The sequence below is a fragment of the Sturnus vulgaris genome, chromosome 29 (genome assembly GCF_052056855.1).
Source record: "Sturnus vulgaris isolate bStuVul1 chromosome 29, bStuVul1.hap1, whole genome shotgun sequence".
In the NCBI taxonomy this organism is placed as follows: domain Eukaryota; kingdom Metazoa; phylum Chordata; class Aves; order Passeriformes; family Sturnidae; genus Sturnus; species Sturnus vulgaris.
The window spans coordinates 2843194-2862669 of record NC_142271.1 but is presented as its reverse complement, the minus strand read 5'-3'; the positions used below and the strand labels follow the sequence as shown (position 1 = coordinate 2862669).

Here is a 19476-nt window from a genome sequence, read left to right as displayed (position 1 = left end):
GTGGGTCACGTGGGCGGGGAAGCGCTGAGGGAGCGCGGGCCCGGGCAGTGGGGAGAGGTAAAAAAACTTTTATTTTTATCGCGTTTGTCGCTTGTTCTGAAGGGCTTCATCCATTAAACGCCGACCGCGGGGTGCTGCGGAGGCTTTCCCCGTGAGGGAGATGTTGTGGAGCTGTTGGAGCGAGCCTAAAGAGGCCATCCTTGCCCATGGCAGTGGGATGGAATAAAGTCATCGAATCATAGAATGTTAAGGGTTGGAAAAGAATTTAAAAATATCGTTTTACCCCCTGCCATAGGCTGGGACACCTTCCGCTGCACCAGGTTGCTCCAAACCCCATCCAACCTGAGAGAAACAGGAATATAATTTGGGTAAAGGTTTTCACTCTTTTCTGCTGTTAAGAAAACCCGTGACTACAGTAATAAAAAAGGCAATATTGGCTATTCCCCCGACTTTAAACCAGTTGAGCTTTCCATTCCAGCAGTGGTCAGCAGATTCTTCTCGACCAAATTCCCCAAATCCCACCTTGGTTGGTGTTTTTTTGGTTTTTTGGTTTTTTTTTTTGGTTTTTTTTTTATTATTATTATTTTTGGTCTTTACAGGAAAAAGAATAATATAAAGCAATTTTCAGCATCTTTATCCCTCCCCACTGATAAAAATAGCAGTGGAACCTGGTGAGGAATCTGGTGAGAAATCTCACCTTCCCTCTTCCCATTAGAAATTCTGTGCTGGAGTATCACAAATCCTTAAAAACAGCATTGTTTTTAAAATACAATTATATTTTGCTTGCTATCGTGGTGTTTTGGGATTTTTCAGATAGAAGAGCAGCTAGGTCAGTCAATTGTGCAGTCCAGTTACACCGGTTTAGTTCCTATGGGATCAATCACCCTCTTCAGTCTTATTGTCCCAAAATCCAGAGAAATGCTCTGATTCACTCAGACGGGAAAAAAAAAAAAAAAGTTTATATTATTTCTAAAATTAGGGATGCTAATTCCCTCTTAGTCCAAGTAATGTAAACATTTCAGTGTCTTTAATTACAGTAGACCTACAAACGTGAGAGAGGGTCTTGATCCACCTCACTCTGCTCTGTTGGCTTTCCAGATTATTCCACAGTCTTCACTGGGTCCCATCATCAGTTTCTGCTCAAATCCATCCTTTTGAAGTGATTACATTCCAAAACACGACAAAAACATGTCCCTCCTTAGGATAAAACTTGTATTCCAAGGTTTACCTTCCATCCCATTGCCAATTAACTGAAAGCTGCTGGTACTTTTGCATTCTTGACTTTAAAACTCCAGTTTTAAATCCAATGAATGTGTAAGTAGTGCCTGAGCTGCCAATACCGTGTAACAGCTTTGGATGTGTTTATTTTGGTGGAAGCTTCACTGGGATGGGCATTCCAAGTATTTCAGGATGACTTCACAAATCTGCAACGCCAAGTCTATAAAATACATCTAAATATTCCATGCTGGGGGTGGATTTCTTGGTCCTTTAGGTTTTGAAAATCGATTTGCAAAGCCTAGGAAGAAATAGTGTATTTTTTAATGCAACAAATTCTTATGTTACAGATGCTGATTATATAATCCCTTAAAATAACACAGGAATTGAAAATACTTATAATTTCAGATCTTTCCCAAGCTTTAAGATATGACAGAAAAGCAACATCCTGTTGTTGCAAATAAAGTTGTAAATGTGAAAAAATTAATTATGTAAAACCCAACGAGCATTATTTGAAATACTTGTCATTTGTAAGTGTTTAGACTTCCAAGAATCAGGTTTTTCCTTCCAAAACATGAAGAGGAAAACATACCAAAGTTAAGGAAAGACCTTGGAGAGTTTGTCGGGGCAGGTTCTGATGATTTTGTCAGTGAAGATGGATTGCAGATGCCTGGAAATAAAACATGAGACTGCAGCAATTGGTCACTGGTAATTCCAGAGCCAAACTTGGTGAACTATGGAATTCTTTAGGCTGGAAAAGGCCTCTGAGATCATCAAGTCCAACCATCAAACCAGCACCAGGTCTTGGACACTTACAGGGATCCAGGAGCAGCCAAAACTGCTCTGGGCACCCTGTGCCAGGGCCTGCCCACCCTCACAAGGGAGAATTCCTTCCTTAATTTGTGCAATCCCATATTTACAGGGAATGGATTTACTACTGCAGCAAGATCTGCTGAGAAAACGTTTGCTCAAAAGTGCTTTAAACCCTTTTTAGCAGTGCTGTTTTCAAGATGCAAATTTTAATTTTAGATCAAAGGGATTCTAGTGGGAGATTCCTTATTTATGTCTTGGTCAGAATCTGGACTGAGGCTCACATTCTTCCAGCACCCATATCTCCCATTTTTAGGGTCCTGCAACACAGGTTTGAAGGCCTGAAGAATTGGATAATTTGTCCCCAAGGTCCCCAAAGGGCAGCACACATCCTTAGGACATTCCTACAACAGCTACAGCTCTCCAGGTGAGAAGGTGCTCAGCTGGCACAGCTCTGTGTGTCCCACTCCAAAGTGCAGGGAATTTCACACTGGAAAAGTTCAGGTTCTTGGTGTTTCTGTCCCACACATTTAAATACTTGCTTAAATCCATTGGGAAGACATTAGCCTGGAAGACTTACTTTTTCTCACGTTTTTCAATATTTTCAAGCTCTGTAAAAAAAAAAATAGAAAAAGGCTAGTTGGAAAAATAAATGTGTGAAGCAGTGGATCAGCTACTGTGGTAAAAGGAATTCACTGGTAATGCACATATATAAAAACACTGATAAATGTACATGTATAAATAGATCAGCTACTGTGGGAATTCACTGGTAAATGTACAAGTATCACATTTCATAAAAAGCAAACTTAGTGCTACTCTCTTTGGCTTTTTCCTTGTCATCCCAAATGCCTCTAGTTTGTATTTTTCTTGCTGTTTTCCTCAAGTGCTTTTCTGTTCCACCATAACACCCCAAAGTACAACCTCATGAGGATAATTAACAGGAGGCTGAACAAGAGGAGGCTGATGGTTCTGTCCTTGTAGGACAGACTCAGACTCCACTGGAGCAACTTTTCCCAGAGGAAGTGGCAAGGCAAAACCACTGTCAGGGCAGGGCTGGGTTACCCTGTTCCCAGTGCAGACAGGATGGGTGTCTGCAGTTCTACACCAAAATATTTTATTACTCTTGTTTTCTTGCCCTAAACTCTCTCAGAGCAGGCCCTGTTCCCCCAGTGACAGTGAGAGAGCAGCAGCAGCTGGGCCAGAGCTCTTCTCTCTCCCTCCACGGTTTCCACACGTTTTGTTTCTTTTACCTTGCTCCTCCTGAAGCATTTCATGAGTTCTTTGGATGATGTTTGTGAGCCCTTGTTCTCCGAACCCGCAGGACTCGAGGAATTTCTTGCAGCAGGCTGCAGACCTGGGTACATACATCATATGTTCATTTTCAGTGGTCATTCACAAACCCTCCTGCTTTTTTCCAAGTGCTTTGTTGTTGCTTTTCATCTCCTCAAATGCAGCACTTCTAGAAATTCTCTGCAGGTTCCCTACTTGTGTTTATTTTCATTGTATTTACTGAACTCTCCTGCAGGGAAGTGCTGGTGCACTATCTGATAATGCTTTGAACAAGTGGGCCACGCTCTCAGAAACCTGCAGCTTCAGGTGTGAGTGTAAAACCTCAGTTACATCCTGAGAAAAGAGCTCAGCACTTACTTGCTGCCTCAGCAAGAACAAACGACTCCGGGGTTCTTTCAGGAAGCGGAGGAGGAGAATTAGAGCGATCCTGGGTTGTCTCTGAGAAAGCAAAGATAAAAGAATTGGTTACCTAGCTTTAAAATAATTTATCTATTAGAAGCAACCGGCTTGTCTCAGTTGTCTCAAAGGAAACACACAACATGCAGACAAAGAGGAGGCTGCAAGGAACAGCCTCGTGTACAGGATGAGGATCAGCAGGAGCTGATCAGGAAACATAAAACTACCAGTTCACTTGTTTGCAGAGCTGTCTAGTTATGGTTAGAACTATTTAGTTGAAGAACTATTTAGCAACAATTTCTGTTGCACTGAGCACAGATCCTGAACACATTTACTAAATAAAGCAGTTTCAGAAAAAAATCAGGTCTTCATTCCAAAGATTATCCCAGCATTAAACTTGTACCTGTTCGTGGGCTCCAAAGCTTCACACTCTGGAAACAAAAAACAAGGCAGGTATTTAAAATCCCCACGTCCAAATGTTGTTTTCTTGCACACAAGGAAGCCAGAGAAGATGAGGAAAGGATGTGATGTGCAAACACCCTCCCACATACACCTCCATGCTTGTGTAAAGGAAGACAGACTTGTGCCTCATTCTTCCACTTCACAGAGCTGTCACTCAGCTATGGGATGATCAAGACATGCATACATTTTGTTCAGCTCCTGTTGGTTCCACAGGGCTGTGAGAAGCTCAGCAGACACTAATGTCTTGTTTTCATTATTCTTCTCTAAATGAGGGACAATATGTTTATTACCCTGTACTGGTCTTAGAATCCCAAGAAATAATGTTTGGGGTAAAGTAGATGTTGATAAGAAGGGGCTGGATTGAGGCCACATTTCCTTTCCAATCCTGAGCCCTGAAATCACTGGAAGTGTTCAAAGCCGTGTTGGACAGGCCTTGGAGCAACCTGGTCTAGTGGAAGGTGTCCCTGCCCATGGCAGAGGGGTGGAATGGGATTATCTTAAAATAATCCAACCCAAACCATTCCATGAGTCTTGATTCTATGAAATAATTTATGGTAAGTAGAAAGTGCCAAAACTGGAGTCTTTCTCACAGAAGGAAACATGGTAAGGAGATTGGCATAGGAATAGTGCAGGAAAAGAGTTAAAAAGCCATTTAGTTACCTTACATGGTCTCAGTCTCACAGGGTCATGAAACCTCTCTGAGTGAGACTCACCACTCCACTCCCAGGAGGTTCCAATATTTGGATTTCTGTCTGGAAGCTGGAAATCCAAAGTGGCCTGAGGAAATTGTCCTAGAAGCAATTGAACACCAGAGAGATCATTCCTCATCCCAGGCACTGCCAGAGGCTACAAAACCACCCTGATGTTGGATGAGGCCTCAGTGCTGCTCAGAGGCACATTTAATGTTGATAGTCACTCACCCGACTCACTGGCCACGATGAAGGACTCGGGGGTGCGCTGGGGCAGGGGTGGAGGAGCATCATCATCATCAGGCTGTGGCAGGGGGGCTGCTTGGGGAGACATGGACAGCTTAGTGGCATGGCAGGACATGAGTGGGACCACAGAGCCGTGTAGGGGAGGGGGCTGCTCCTGCCCTGCCACGCACCAGAGATTAAACACCCAAACAACTGCCAGCACCAATTGCACCAGGAAAGCGAGCATAACCCAGCACTGAGCCAGGCACACAGCTGGTGGTTCTGCTGCTGCTGGGCTTGGGCTGCAACTCCCAGCACTTCCCAAGGGAATGGGCATGTCTTTGTGACATTGGATGCTGAGGGGCCTGGGCAGGACAAAAGTGGAGCAAGTGCCAAAGCTGTGGACAATAGGGAATGTCTAATTGCACCAGGACTGGAAATAATTCCACCTTCTTCATATGACAGGTGATGGATTAAAGGCTACAGATCTGGAAAAACACTTCTATTGAATTAATGGAATCACTGAATGGGTTGGGTTGGAAGGGACCTTAAAAACCATTTAGGTCCAACACCCCACCATGAGCAGGGGTATCACCCAGGTTGCTCAGGGCCCCTGAACTCCTGGATCTCTCAATCTCGGTGAGATTTCAGTGTCCCCTGCATGACAGCACAGCAAAGAGTGTGGTTTGACCTGAAAACTAGATCCTCAGGAATAGAAAAACATTTCTGGGAGCTTTTTGAATGCTTTTTGGAGTGCCTTGGTGTAAGAATTGGTCAGCACTGTTCCTGCCTCCCTGTGAGAGCTGTTCTGAAGTGCTACACTGGTTTAGGGCAGCTGTGTAATGCAAACACCAAAATTATGCAGCTCTAAAGATGTTTGTGGGAAAAAACTTCAGGGAGGATGAAAAGTGTGAGGATGAAACCAGTTGCTCCCTCAGCTCCCAAGAGAGCCCAGTCCTGAGGAGCAGCTACAGCCCTGCCTGGACACCAGCTGACCACACTTGACCTCTCCCTCCAGCACACCCCAGCCCAGAGTGACCTGGTCCCACGTGTGTCCTTGTCCCAGGAGCACTCACCCGAGGGAAAGATCGTGTCCTGGCTCGGGGCAGCGTGGTGGGATGATGGGGAGCTGGCTGTGCTGGGCTGCAGTGGGGCAGAGCACGAAGGGAGGAGCTCATGCTGCCCCTCCAGAAAGGGAAACACGGGGGACACGGGGCTGTCTGGAGAGAGTGATGAGAAGTAGGGGTCTTCTGCTGAGCACAGGTGAGGGTGAGGGCATTGCCCCTGGTTCCTGTGGCCTGTGGGCCCATCTGCTGCTCCTCTGGAAGGTTTCAGGTCCGCAGGGGAAAATCCATCCTGGAAGCTCGAGTGACCAGATTTTGGCCACTGTGGGCTCCAAACAGGCTTGGCATCCCCTGCATCCCATTCCCAGCCTTCTGCCCGCTGCCCCAGAGGGGTGGATACAGTCCATGCCAGAGGTGCTCTGCCACCAGGCCCCCTCCCTCCTGCTCCCTTTGTCTCCAGCTCCAGCTCCCAACTGCGGCGTTTCTGAGGAGCATCCCCAGCACCCCAGGGCTCGCTGGCAGCTGCTTTCCTGCAGCTGATGGAGTTGAGAGCCCCGAAGGAGATGGCCTGTCTGATGGGGGGCACTCTCTGGGCAGAGCTGTGCTGTGCTCCTGGGGCACTCAGCGAGGGCAGGGACACTTTGCTCTGTAACTCTGGAGGGAGATGCTGGTGCCCATCCTGCTGCACAGGGAGATGTTGGTGTGGAGCCTGCTCCTCTCGCTCAGAGCTGCAGTAAAAGCACAAAGAAGTGGTGGGGAGTTAAAGCCATGGAGGGTTCAGAAAATGTTAGCCCACTAACAGAGCCCACAGGAGCGATTCCCCCAGCCCAGCCTCAAGCAAGGAGCACAGGGAAGGACTGTGCTCCATTTCAAGCCTGTTAAATGGTGAACAGAGGAGGCCCCTTTATGTCAGCAAACTGAACCAGAAAACAAAATTATTTACAGGAAGCAGACACTGCAATCCCAAACGTGTCCACAGAGAGATCCACCACCCTCGGAAGCTGCTGGTATTGGGAAGCTGCATCCTCAGCATTGCTAATTGCTATTCCTGCAGCAAGGGGCACTGCAGTGGAGTGTGCAGATGGAAGATGGGACCAGTGTGGAGGCATTCCAAGCCAGGCACAGGGCTGGGATGACCCAGCCTCTATGTTAATGAGACTTTTTAATACTGTTTTATACCATTTCATACTGTTTTATACTGTTTTCACTTCATATGTGAAATACTGCATGACACAAAGCCCAGGGCAGAAGAAGGGGACAGATAATGGCACACAAGGAACAGGCTGAGATACATTAGTGAGAAGAGCAGGAATTGTTAGGAAATTAGGAAAAGTTTCTTCATTGAGGGGCTGATCAGGGATTGCAACAGGCTGCCCAGGGAAGTGGAGGGAACACCATCTGTGGGAGTGTTCAAAAAATATGTAGATGTGGCACTTGGGGACATGGCTTAGTGTTGGACCTGGGTTAATGGTTGTGCTCGGTGGTCTTAGAAGACTTTTCCAATCTTTATGACTCTATGAATTATGTTAGGAACAAACATGAGAGTCAAAGTGGGACTCAAGGGAGACTGGAGATGCTGAGAGCTAAAGAGTTCCAAAGCACACACCAAAAAGTTTATCTCTCTGAAATCTTGTGGGTGACTGCAAATACCAACCAGGCATCCTTGTGCTGAGCCTTACCAGGTGAGTGAACTCAGGCCATAAATGTCTTCCACTGGAGTCAGGACTGGCTTGGCCACAGGATGTCCTGCTCCTTCCTAGGGAAAGGAAATATTTGCAAACAAGAGTGAGGAGGCAGAATGCAAAGAACACCAATGTGGCTGCTTCAGGAGCTGGGATTTTTGCCAAATACTTCTAATTACTAAAGCACTTGGGAAATGACACCAAGGTAGAGCTGAAAGCTGCAGACAGAACTTTCTGAAGAGCAACTCCTGCTGGCACCGCTCTGAAATGAGAGTCCAGCGAAACCTACAACCATCCAGCTGTGCCAAACAGCTGGCAGGAGCCTATGCAGACACTCTGCCTTCAGGAGCCCACACTGGGCAAGCTGGGTGCTGGTTTTGTTTGTGACACCAGCTCATGGCCAGCCCTGTGCTCTGCACAGTGTCCTCAGAGAACAGGGAGGTTTAGGGGGGCGAGAGGTTTGGGCAAGAGCTACAAAACCACATCCTGACTTGAAACGTCCTCTGCATTTTGTGTCAACCAGCCCTGTGTGACCTTTGCTCACAGACTGTCCTTAACCAGTCCAAAAAGGCTTTTTCCAGTTCTTTTCTCACTTAGCTCTGGCTTGGAACATTCTGCAAACCCTGTGGCAAAAACTGAGGGACGAGTCCCATCACAGGATCCCCTTCCCAATTCTTTAGATAAACGTTTCTGAAAAAAATGAGCTCACAGTGACCTTCCAGGCTTTGCTGTGATGCATTTACTTTCCTGGATTTGATCCAGTGAGGCTCCTGTCAGCAGTCACAGAACAGCAAGAGCAAAGAAAACTTCAACCAGAGATGTTTTGGCAATTCCTGTTAATATGCAACTTCACACCAACATCACGTTTCTTTCCTTCAGAAGTGTAACAGATCTGTGAGACTTTGCCATGTTTTTTTATAAGATATTTCCCCCTGTGCCCTACCACAGACAGGCTGTAGTGCTGATTCCCTCACTAGCCTGGTCTGAAAACCCTCAGCTGCTTGCAAGCACTCCATGAAGACAAGTTCCAGTGGCACATCCCCATGGAAATCAATCACTTCTGTAGAAAATTCGTGCTGTGCTATTCGCTCATGACATTAAACAATCATAAAAATATATAGAAAATAGAAAATGGTTTTGAGACTGAAGAAAATCTAGGTCTTGTTTGTGATTGCACATTCAGGGGAAGAGCTGGGTTCTCATGGGTTAATATCAAAAGAAACTCAGTTTGGGTATCAAGGGGAGCAGAAAATATGGGAATTCATCCCAGGTCTGCAGAGGAATTGAGGTTAGAGCTGGAGTGCCCAGGCTGCAAGGGGCAGGGTGTTTGTCCTGGGACTTTTACCTGTGAAGCAGCAGAATCCTTCTGGGCATCGAGTGCTTGGATCTGCCTTTTGAAGAGCTCGATCACTGCATCATAAACCAGCTCATACTGCTCCTGCATTGCAGACAGACAAAAAATGTGACAGCCAGCAGTGGTGGGACCTGTCAATGGTCACTTCTTGCCAAGCAAGCATCATCCCCAGAGAAGCTGCCTTTCCTGTCCTTTGGCAGGGTGTGAAATCTGAGAAGAGGCAGAAGCCACAACTCTCACAGGGTTCACCCTGAAGCGTTTGGGGGGTTTTTGGGTGAGCAAGCAACTCTGTTCTGCATTGAGCTTCCTCTTCAGTCTGTTGCAGCTGAGAAAAGTTCCCACTTTATTGCCTGGACAGTCCCTGGTTTCACAGTGTAAGCATTCAATAAATCACACTGTGAGCACTGCCCAGCTGTCCACAAGGAAACGTTCAGCTACCAAATTAATTTCTGCCAAATCATTGTTCTGTTCAGAAAAGGGACTTTGCACAACATCTCCACACCCCAGCTCCCACCAGCTCCACTGCTCTGGGTTTCCCTGCTGTGAACCCTCCTGGGGAAGAGCTGAGGTGCCAGCATGGACCAGCTGGGGACGTTCCCCAAGCACACCTTGGTCTGCACTATGCAAGGTCTCTGCGTGCGCATTTCCTGGATCACGCTGAAAACACTGAAGTTCACTGGAACAATCTGGCAAGAAAAAGACAAAATGGTTTCAAACTAAAAGAGGAGAGATTTAGATTTAATATTGGGAAGGAATTGCTCTCTGTGAAGGTGGGGAGGTCCTGGCAAAGGGTGCCAGAGAAGCTGTGGTTGCCCCTGGATCCCTGGAAGTGCCCAAGGCCAGGTTGGATGGGGCTGGGAGCAGCCTGGGACAGTGGAAGGTGTTCCTGCAGATGGCAGGGGGCTGGAAAGAGAGGATTTTAAAAATCCTTCCAACCCAAATATTTCCATGATTTCTGTGATTTCTCTGATTAAAAATTTCAGACAGGTCTAATTCCATGAAGCTTCCAAGTCATGACACAGTTCAGAGCGCTGTCTGAAATCCAGGCCTGTTACTGCAATAATTTTTAACAAACGGCCTGCTTAAAATGTGATTTTATTTATTACAAACCATCCTCCTCCCTCCTGTCTCACACTCCACAGAAAATACCCTTTTTATAACAGCTGGGCAGCACGATGGATGTGACACTGATTTCCCAGCTGGGTGGGTTCAGGGAGCTGTAGAACAGAAGGCAGCAGGCTCTCCTCGGAGTCCCAGCACTGCCCTGAGGCCAGGGATTACTGCCTGTACCGTTCTTGGAGAGTCAGAGTAAAGCAAGGGCGTGGTTTAGAAATACTGAATATCTGATGTGTGAGTGCAGAGACACACATGTGGACAGTAAAGATGTATTGAAGAGTGAAGGTCAGCACTTCAGAGCTGAAGGCCTGGCCTGAGGGAGCAGTGGAGGGGGGATTCTGCCCCACTGGTGTGATGCTGCCTAAAGACAGAGGAGTGGCACAGACTGGGATTGGGGAATCAGCCCTTCAGCCACTGCCCTTCTCCAGTCAGGCTGTGGGGAACTCCCATCCACCTGGAATCCACCTGAGAGGGGCTGGAAGGCAGAGGGAAGGCTGGGGAGGGACAGAGGGGTGCAGGGCTGGCACTCACCCCATCCTGCAGCAGCTTCTGGGTGTAGTCGATGGCGCAGATGACGCCGGTTCTGCCACAGCCAGCACTGCAATGACAGCCCAGGCACAGGGTGGGCACGCTGTGATTTCTGACAGGGATGTTTGGAAAAGACCCACAGCCACCTGTGACCCTGCTGTCCCACACACATCCTGCAGACCTGCGGGATGCTGCAGCTTCAGCCCACGCAGGGCTCTGCTGCACAGGGCTGGGAGGCACAGCTCATCCCCTGAGAGCAGCTCTCAGTCCTCCTCTGGTCATGTGGACATGTCCAGCTGTGGTGGTGGTCCCTGACCCAGACATTCTCACTCTCTACACCTCCCTGACAGGAGGGTGTAGCCAGCCCTGTGCTGGTCTCTTCTCCCAACTAGCAAGGGACAGGACAAGAGGAAATGGCCTCAGGTTGCCCCAGGGGAGGTTTAAATTGCATATTGGGGAAAATTTCTACACCAAAAGCATTGTCAAGCACTGGCACAGGCTGCCCAGGACAGTGGTGAAGTCACCATTGAGAAGAGGTGTAGATGTGACACTTGAGGACGAGGTTTAGGGTGGCCTTGGCAGAGCTGGGCAAATGGTTGGACTCAACCACCTTAAGGGACTTTTCCAACCAAACAATTCCACGGTGCTGTGATTCTATTGCTGGCCTCCTTCCCTGCCCCCTGGCCGTGCTGGCTGTCCTCAGAGGAGCCTTTTGCTTTAGGACTACCTACAAGAGGAGCTTGGCTATGGGCTTGGCCACCTTCCTTGCCCTGTGGCCCCTGGGGATGTGGCAGCCCCGGGGTCTGGGGGCCAGCAGCCCTTCCCTGCTGGCAGCCAGCCCACCCACCTGCAGTGGATGCAGACAGGGACCCTGTCCTCGGGCTGGTAGCAGCGAATGTCCCTGATGAGCTCCAGGATGGGCTCGATGGATGAGGGGACGTGGTGGTCTGGCCAGTTTTTGTAGTGGAAGTGGTAGATGGTGCGGGTTGCCTGCAGGAGAAGAGCAGTGGCAGGATTTCTGCTGGATTTCTACTGAATCAGAAGAGCTGGATTTCTGCTCCATCCCCAGCTCCCACCTGCATCAGCAGCAAAGGGCAGAGCAGCAGTTTGCAGTTGGTTTTGCTGCAGGAGCTGTGTTACGACATTCTTGGCCTCACTTACCCGGAGTCTGATTTGCCATGACTGAAAAACAGCTTCAGAAACTGAGGTCTGAGTTAATGAATTTTTTACTTCCTTTGTTCCCTCAACTGCTGTCAAATCTAATTCAGCAGCCTGAGCAATGTAAAATTTTCTGCACAAAATGTACCATATTTCAATAAATTATTTATATAACAAAGCCAGCCCAGGTGCATTTTCTGCCTTGACCTTTCCTCCTTACCTCATTCAGGGTCACCTTTAAAGTCCTAATCACATATTCATTCCTCTTCTCCTCAGCCTCCTGCAGAAGAAGGAGTCAGAGTCAGATTTTCCGTGGCTGCCCCGGGCTGGGGCAGGGTGCTGGGGTGGCTGCACTCACACAGGTGATGGAGAAGGGGCCGCAGTGCAGGGGGGAGCCGCCCACCTCCGCCCAGTACCGCTCACATTTCTTCTGTTGGGACAAGCAGGATGTGTTTGGTTATTCCCCACTGGCCCAGCTGTGCTGTCTCCTTTTTCACTTTTCAGGACAAAATTCACACTGGGAAGAGGCTCAGCTCTTGCTGCTGTCCAGCTCCAGCCTCCTCTTCCTTGGAGCTGCCACTGCTGTTTTTCCCTTTCCAGAGAAATTCCCTAAACTACTGGAAATAGCTAAAGGATTTCATGGAATCAGAGACTGGTTTGGTTGGAAGGGACCTTAAAGATCTCATTTCACCCTCTGCCATGGGCAGGGACATCTCCTACAGGACCATTTGCAGTTGGAGACCCAAAAACCTGTTTATATCAAACAGAAACTTGCTGTCACTGATGGGATTTAATAAAAATCTGCGTCTCTCACCCTGCCCTGGTGTCACAGAATCACCTGTGACACGCTACTCACCTTCCCCATTTCAAACTCCATACAAGCCATGACCACGACCTGCAAGAAGAAGGTTCATTAGAAAAGTCTGAACATGAGTTTCTTATCCAGGCAGCAAAATTAAACTCATCTCTTGTGGGCACTTATCAGTGGTAAGGAAACTCTGTGGGCTGCCTTCAGCCAAGCCCCAACTGCCAGAAGAGTCACACTGGGACAACACCCACAGCCTGGCACAAAAACCTCCCCAGCCAGAGCCCAAAGGCAGGGACAGCCACCAGCAGACTCCTGCTCTGGTAGGAGGCTGACAGGAGAGATGTGGGGCACACAAAACATCTGGAGTGAAACCCTGACACTTCCACTGGCTCACAAAGGACTTCTGGCTGGAAGGACAACTTTTCTTTAAAAAAAAAAATATATAAAAAGTTTAAATATAAATCTGCACCTTACCAGGACTTCATACTCCCAAATCATCCTCCAGAAGTCAGTGACAGTAGTGGGGAGAGGACCCTGGGTTGCAATGTATGCTCTTGGCCCATAGACACCCTGGAACATTCAAACCAGACATGGACACGTCTGTGCATAGTTCAGCAGCAGAAATAAAGTCATTCCTCTCTCTGAATGTACTTCTGTCAGCAAGCCCATTAATGATTTAGAAGGACTGCTATATTTGAATTTTGGGCACATACATTAACTCAAGCAGTGGTGTGCAAACCAATGGCAGGGCCAAGCTGGGGAGCTGGGACTGAGCTGAGATCTCCTCCCAGAGACCAGCAGAGTTCTTGCTGTGTGTCTGGGAGCTCGGAGGTGATGTGGCCACAGCTCTGTTGCTGATGGCCAAAGAATGAACTGTGATCCTATTGGGAAGGTCTGTTCTTCTGCAGACAGGTTGCTCAGAGCCCTGGGTCACTGGTGACTGTAATGGAGAATGAAGGGAACCTTCTATCTATCAATCATCTATCAATTATCTGTCTATCTATCTATCTATCTGTCAGTCAGAGAAAAGCTGTAGGCCCAGGACAGTCCCAAAACTAGTGGAGCTGAAGAAGGAGCACTGTCCCACCCTGAGCACTGTCCCCATTAAGCACTGTCCCCATTGGGCACTGTCCCCACTGAGCACTGTCCCCATTGAGCACTGTCCCCATTGGGCACTGTCCCCATTGGGCACTGTCCCCATTGGGCACTGTCCCACCCTCTAGCACTGTCCCCATTAAGCACTGTCCCCACTGAGCACTGTCCCCATTGAGCACTGTCCCCATTAAGCACTGTCCCCATTGGGCACTGTCCCCACTGAGCACTGTCCCCATTGGGCACTGTCCCCATTGGGCACTGTCCCCACTGAGCACTGTCCCCACTGAGCACTGTCCCCATTGAGCACTGTCCCCATTGAGCACGGTCCCCATTGAGCACTGTCCCCATTGAGCACTGTCCCCACTGAGCACTGTCCCCATTGAGCACTGTCCCCATTGAGCACGGTCCCCATTGAGCACTGTCCCCATTGAGCACTGTCCCCACTGAGCACTGTCCCCATTGAGCACTGTCCCCACTGAGCACTGTCCCCATTAAGCACTGTCCCCACTGAGCACTGTCCCACCCTCTAGCACGGTCCCCATTGAGCACGGTCCCCATTGAGCACTGTCCCCATTGAGCACTGTCCCCACTGAGCACTGTCCCCATTAAGCACTGTCCCCACTGAGCACTGTCCCACCCTCTAGCACGGTCCCACCCTGCTCAGCCCCGTTGCTCGCCCCAGCACTGGGTCCCAGCCCTGCAGCACTGCAAGGCTTCCTGCCCGTGCACTGCTTTCAGCCCAGGTGACTCTGGCCGCAGGCAGTTTTGCACCACTGTCACCCACCAAAGGCAGCAGTGGTGACGAGGAACTTGGGACTGTGAACCACAAATTGTTCCACCCCCGGCAGAGTGCGGCCCCTGCCCCACAGCCCGGTGTCTCTGTGCTGCAGGGGGGGGTTTGAGGGCTCTCTCATATTCTTACATCAATTGTCCTCGAGCACAGCCCAGAAACTTCTGCAGAGACCTTTGGTTCACCAGAGCCCTCACCCGCTCCTCCTGGCACAACTCACCAATACCAGGACAAAACACCACAAAAGAGGCAAACCTTGATGAAGTTGGCATTGATGTAATGAGAATCTGTGTCCGATGTAATCAGGGACAGCTCCACTCTGCTGTGGTCAACTGCAAAGGCAGGGGGAGTGGTCAGTGTCTGTCCTTCATGGTCACCGAGCCTTGGAGGGCAGCACAGGGATTTTGGGGGAGCTCTCACGTCAGAGAGCTCGTCCAGGGCAGGGGGTGGCTGTGCTGATGTCCCTCCCACACCTCCCACAGCCCTGCTGCCTGCACACACAGGCTGGACAGGATCCTTCTGGACAGTGAGGGAGGCTTTAGGGGAGAGCTGCAGGTGCTGCCACTGCCCCAGTGCAGCGCTGATCCCCTCTGAGCACGCAGCAAGCCAAGCCCAAAACCACCTCAATGCACTCCAGGCTCTGTCCAGGTCTGTGGGGTTAGATACAAAGGTTTGAAAGCTGGACTCGATCTTGGAGGTCTTTTCCAACTTTAATGACTCTGTGATTTACTTTATTTTCCAAGTTGGAATGGATGAAAGAGACATCAGGCTGCTCTGATCCTGGGACAGCATCCTTTGGAGCCCCCTGCACCCAGCCAGGACAAACCATAGCAGGGTTTGCCTGTTTGCTTTGTACATCACTGAGACATCGCTGTCCAAAGGACATTGGACACAAGTGGTTGCAGTGCTAACCAGAAATTTTGCAAGGATAATCACTGGAGGATGTGTTTCCTAGTGAATAGAAGTTCCTCTGTCTGTAGAAATACCACAGAATCACAGAATATCCTGAGCTGGAAAAGGACCCACAAGGATCATCGAATCCAACTCCCATCCCTGCACGGGACATTCCCCAAAATCCCACCACGTGCCTGAGAATGCTGATATGTGCCCAAATCCTCCAGAGCAGGCACTGCAGCAGCCAAAGCCCTAAATCTGAACAGCACGACTCAAAGCCAGCAGACAGCAGTGAGATGCTCACAGACAACAACTGTGCAGGCGGGCACCAGGGGATGAGAAGAAGAGAAGCAAGAAAAACAAAAGGCTGAGTGGGAGCATGTGCCATTTTCAACCTACAAGGTAAGATGTCCTTGTATCTGTTCTTCTTGACGTTTTCTGGCTGCTCAGACGCTGCTGTAGGATAGATTTTATCCGATTTGTACTTTGTTGACTGTCTCTTCAGCTTCTGTGATAAAAGAGTGGAACAAATTACAGCAGACGTGCTGCAGCCAGCACACACTACAGAGCACATGAAGTTCTCCAGGGGTCACATTTGCTACCACAAAGCAGGGTTGGCACCATTAATTCTTTCCTGAGTGGCTTTGCTCAGAGCAAGAATAGAGACAGAAGCACCTAAGAGCCCCAGCAGAGGCTTCTGAAGAATGGAAAGTGTGTGCTGAGGCCGTGCCCACACGTCGGCTTGTGAAGTGACACAAACCCTCACCAGTGAGCGAGGCCCAGGGGAACCACCCAGCACAAACGGCACCTGGATCAGAGAAGTGACAATGTCAAAGCTCCTTCAACAAATGATACCAGAAATGACAGGTAAATCTATCGATTTTTCTCACTTTGGTAGAGATGCTCCCATCTGTAGCTGGAAGCAGGGATGCTCAAGTCACTGAGGGAGCAGGAGCAACTGGAGCAGAGTGGCTCCATGGACTGATGAAAGAAAAGGGAGAAGGAGTCCTGGGACAGACCCTTAGGGCTGCAAATCTCTCATCTCTTTCATTTTCAGGATAAAGCTGCATCACTCACAGAGAGTTAAAGCATCTTTCTCCTGGCAAAGCATAGAATTTTATTTCACTGCCACCAGCTTGTGAATAACACATACTACTTTTTACCATCAGCTTCAGAAGCACCATTCTCTCTGTATGTTTTCTTTCATATTTTTGTGTCCAGGTTTTTGTTTTTTAATATTAGACTGCAGTTTTAAAACACTAAATTCAGCCACAATAGAAGTTAAATGTCAGAGATGTGGTGGAATGAGTCAGGAAGGAGGTACAGGAGGCTCAGGACAATCCATATGTCCAGTCTCTATTAATTAAGAATGTGGAGCAGACACAGTGGGATAGAAATTATGGGAGCAGGGTGGGTTTTGTAGCCTCCACATCCCTGTAACCTTCTGAGCAATTCTAGTGTTGATCACATCCTCCTCTTCCTCCTTCCACTGCACCCTCAGCTTCCAGGGAAAGCTCTCATGGAAGGGACATCACTCCATACTAAAGCCAGTCTTGCCAGAGCCGAGGCCCTGAATCATCTGACTTTTCTGTCCCTGAATAATGTGACACAAAGCCACTTGAGAAATGCCTAGATATGAAAAAGGAAGTGGGAATCACAGAACCATGGAATATTCTGGGCTGGATGGGACTCATAAGAATCATTGAGTCCAACTCCTGGCCTTGCACGGATCTCCCAAAATCCCCCCCGTGCATGCCTGGAGCAGTGTCCAAACACTCCTGGGGCTCTGGCAGCCTCGGGGCTGTGCCCATTCCCTGGGCAGTGCCCAGACTGCACAGAGGGAAAAAGGGACTCCAACAAAACCCCCTAGCATTTATGGTAACATCACTGCAATTTGCACATAAAAATGCTTGGTCCCACAAGGAGAGGGCAGGAATTGGGGTGGAGGAATGGCACTGAATGTTTCTATCACATTTGGAAGCAGAAACCAGCACGATGGCCTGCTGAGGCCACTTCCTTGCAAAAGTTACTGCAAATCAGGTCACTCTGAGAAGATCTTATCCCATAGAACAGGAAATGCAGCCTGGACCATTTCCACCTGCCATTTTGGTAAGAGATGAATACATCAGGCTGCTGGAGCCAGCCTGAGCACCAGGGCTCAGAGCCCACTGCCTCACACACACAAACACCCCAGCACAGAGAGGGGAAACTCAGCAGGCTGTGACAGCACTTTGTTCCATGGAACAACAGACTGTCACTGCAGGCTCACATTAATCACTTCCCTCCACCCCAGACACCTGGAAACCAAGCACTCAGCTTCGTTTGAAGTGTTTGAAGTGCCAGATTTTGCTGGTATGACAGAGCAGGGCTGGAGCTTGTGGGGCTGGAGCTCAGTAACCCAGAGCCCACTGCCAGGTCAGTGCAGTGTTTGCCACGTCTCAGATCTCATCATTCAACCCTTCCCTATGCCTGTGAGAGCTGGGCAGTGTCACTGCCTCTCAGAGCAGCCCAGCCAGCCTGTCAGAGCCTCCTGCCTCCAGCTGACACACCAAGAGCCACCAGCTTTAGCCATGAGTTGGTGCATTGGCATCTGAGCCTCACCCCTGGCACCCAAACCAAAAGATTTATCAGAGAGCTCACAAATTCAGGGCAATGCACAACACAGGAGCTGCTGGGAGCCATCAGCATTTTGTGCAGCTTTTGCTTTGAGGGAACAAGAAAGTTTTCAGGAGGGGCCAGGAGCACTGCTGGGTGTAGAGCACACAGAACCCAGAATGGTTTGGGTTGGAAAGGACCTTAAAGCTCATTTCATGCCACCCCCTGCCATGGGCAGGGACACCTTCCACTGTCCCAGGTTGTTCCAAGCCCTGTCCAGCCTGGCCTTGGACACTTCCAGGGATGGGGCACCCACAGCTGCCTTGGGCACCCTGTGCTCTGTAGAAACAAGGACAAGGCAAAACCAGAGATCCCTGTGAGGAACTCGTGTGCCACAGGTCTGACAGATTGCAATGAGGAGAAGGGGCAGAGGCTCTGTATTCCTCCCTGTATCCTCAGTTGCGTCACCGGGGCCAGAGGCTCCATATTCCTCCCTGTGCCCCCAGTTCTGTTACCAGGCAAAGTGAAACCGTGTGCCGACAAGTGCAATCGCCAAGCAGAAAACAGGAAGCACTCGGGTAATTAGTTAAAAAGCAAACAGCTCAAATGCAAACTATTAAATTCCTATCATGTCTTTACATTCCTCTTAGCCCAGTTAACTTCTGGGTGTCTGCTGTAAAACTCCTAGAAAACCTCCCTGTCACAGGTTTGAGAGGTGAGGGAGCGATCCCTCCGAAAGGAGCTGAAACACCGAGCCAAGCCTTGAGCGAACTCACCAAAAACTCCTCTGCAAACTCTCCTGGGCTGAGCTTCTTGCCTTGGGCCCTTTGCAGGTTCTGCAGCAGGATGCTCCTCTGGTCCATGGTGCCGTTGTGTGCCTGGCCTGGCCCTCCTGGGAAGGGACATGTCAAGTGATCGGCAGCGGAAGGCAGCGCCGGGGAGCTGCCTGTGGTTTTCTGACTTCATCACAGCCCCAAAGGAAATTAGTGCTCAGCAGAGCAGCCTGGTCAGACAGCACAGCACAGCACAGCACAGCACAGCACAGCACGGGGCATGGCACCCCCTGCTCAAACCATCCCCACCTGGCACGGGGTGGGCAGCACTGAGGACAAGGGTGGGGATGGACAAGGATGGACACCAGTCCAAACCCACCCCAATTCCTTCAGCCACCACTGCCAGGGGTACCCAGGGCTGAGCACAGGGGGCAGCTGTGGAGGGTTCACATCCCAAAGGGCTGTGCTTCTCCAGGAAGGCTTCAAACCTGGAATGTGGCTGGAAGAGTCACACGGAAAATCCACAGCTCCC

At 49.4% G+C, this 19476-nt stretch overlaps 1 protein-coding gene across 2 annotated transcripts; it reads right to left on the bottom strand.

Annotated features, from left to right (window-relative positions):
- Positions 1-597: 597 nt before the first annotated feature.
- Positions 598-19290, bottom strand: PTPN22 (protein tyrosine phosphatase non-receptor type 22). Of its 2 annotated transcripts, XM_088180285.1 has the most exons (21): positions 18948-19290; positions 15976-16084; positions 14938-15014; positions 13272-13367; positions 12846-12884; positions 12348-12419; positions 12210-12269; positions 11679-11821; positions 10835-10901; positions 9796-9873; positions 9179-9271; positions 7831-7907; positions 6164-6879; positions 5094-5180; positions 4834-4964; positions 4115-4142; positions 3673-3753; positions 3276-3379; positions 2606-2636; positions 1808-1885; positions 598-1516 (listed from the first exon to the last, which is right to left on the bottom strand). In XM_088180285.1, the coding sequence occupies exons 1-21, from the start codon at positions 19032-19034 to the stop codon at positions 1452-1454; spliced, it is 2319 nt and encodes a 772-aa protein (XP_088036411.1). In that variant the 5' UTR covers positions 19035-19290; the 3' UTR covers positions 598-1451. The 2 variants fall into 2 exon arrangements, with proteins under 2 accessions (XP_088036411.1, XP_088036410.1); XM_088180284.1 differs by having other exon boundaries at positions 598-1885.
- Between the last annotated feature and the right edge of the window lie 186 nt (positions 19291-19476).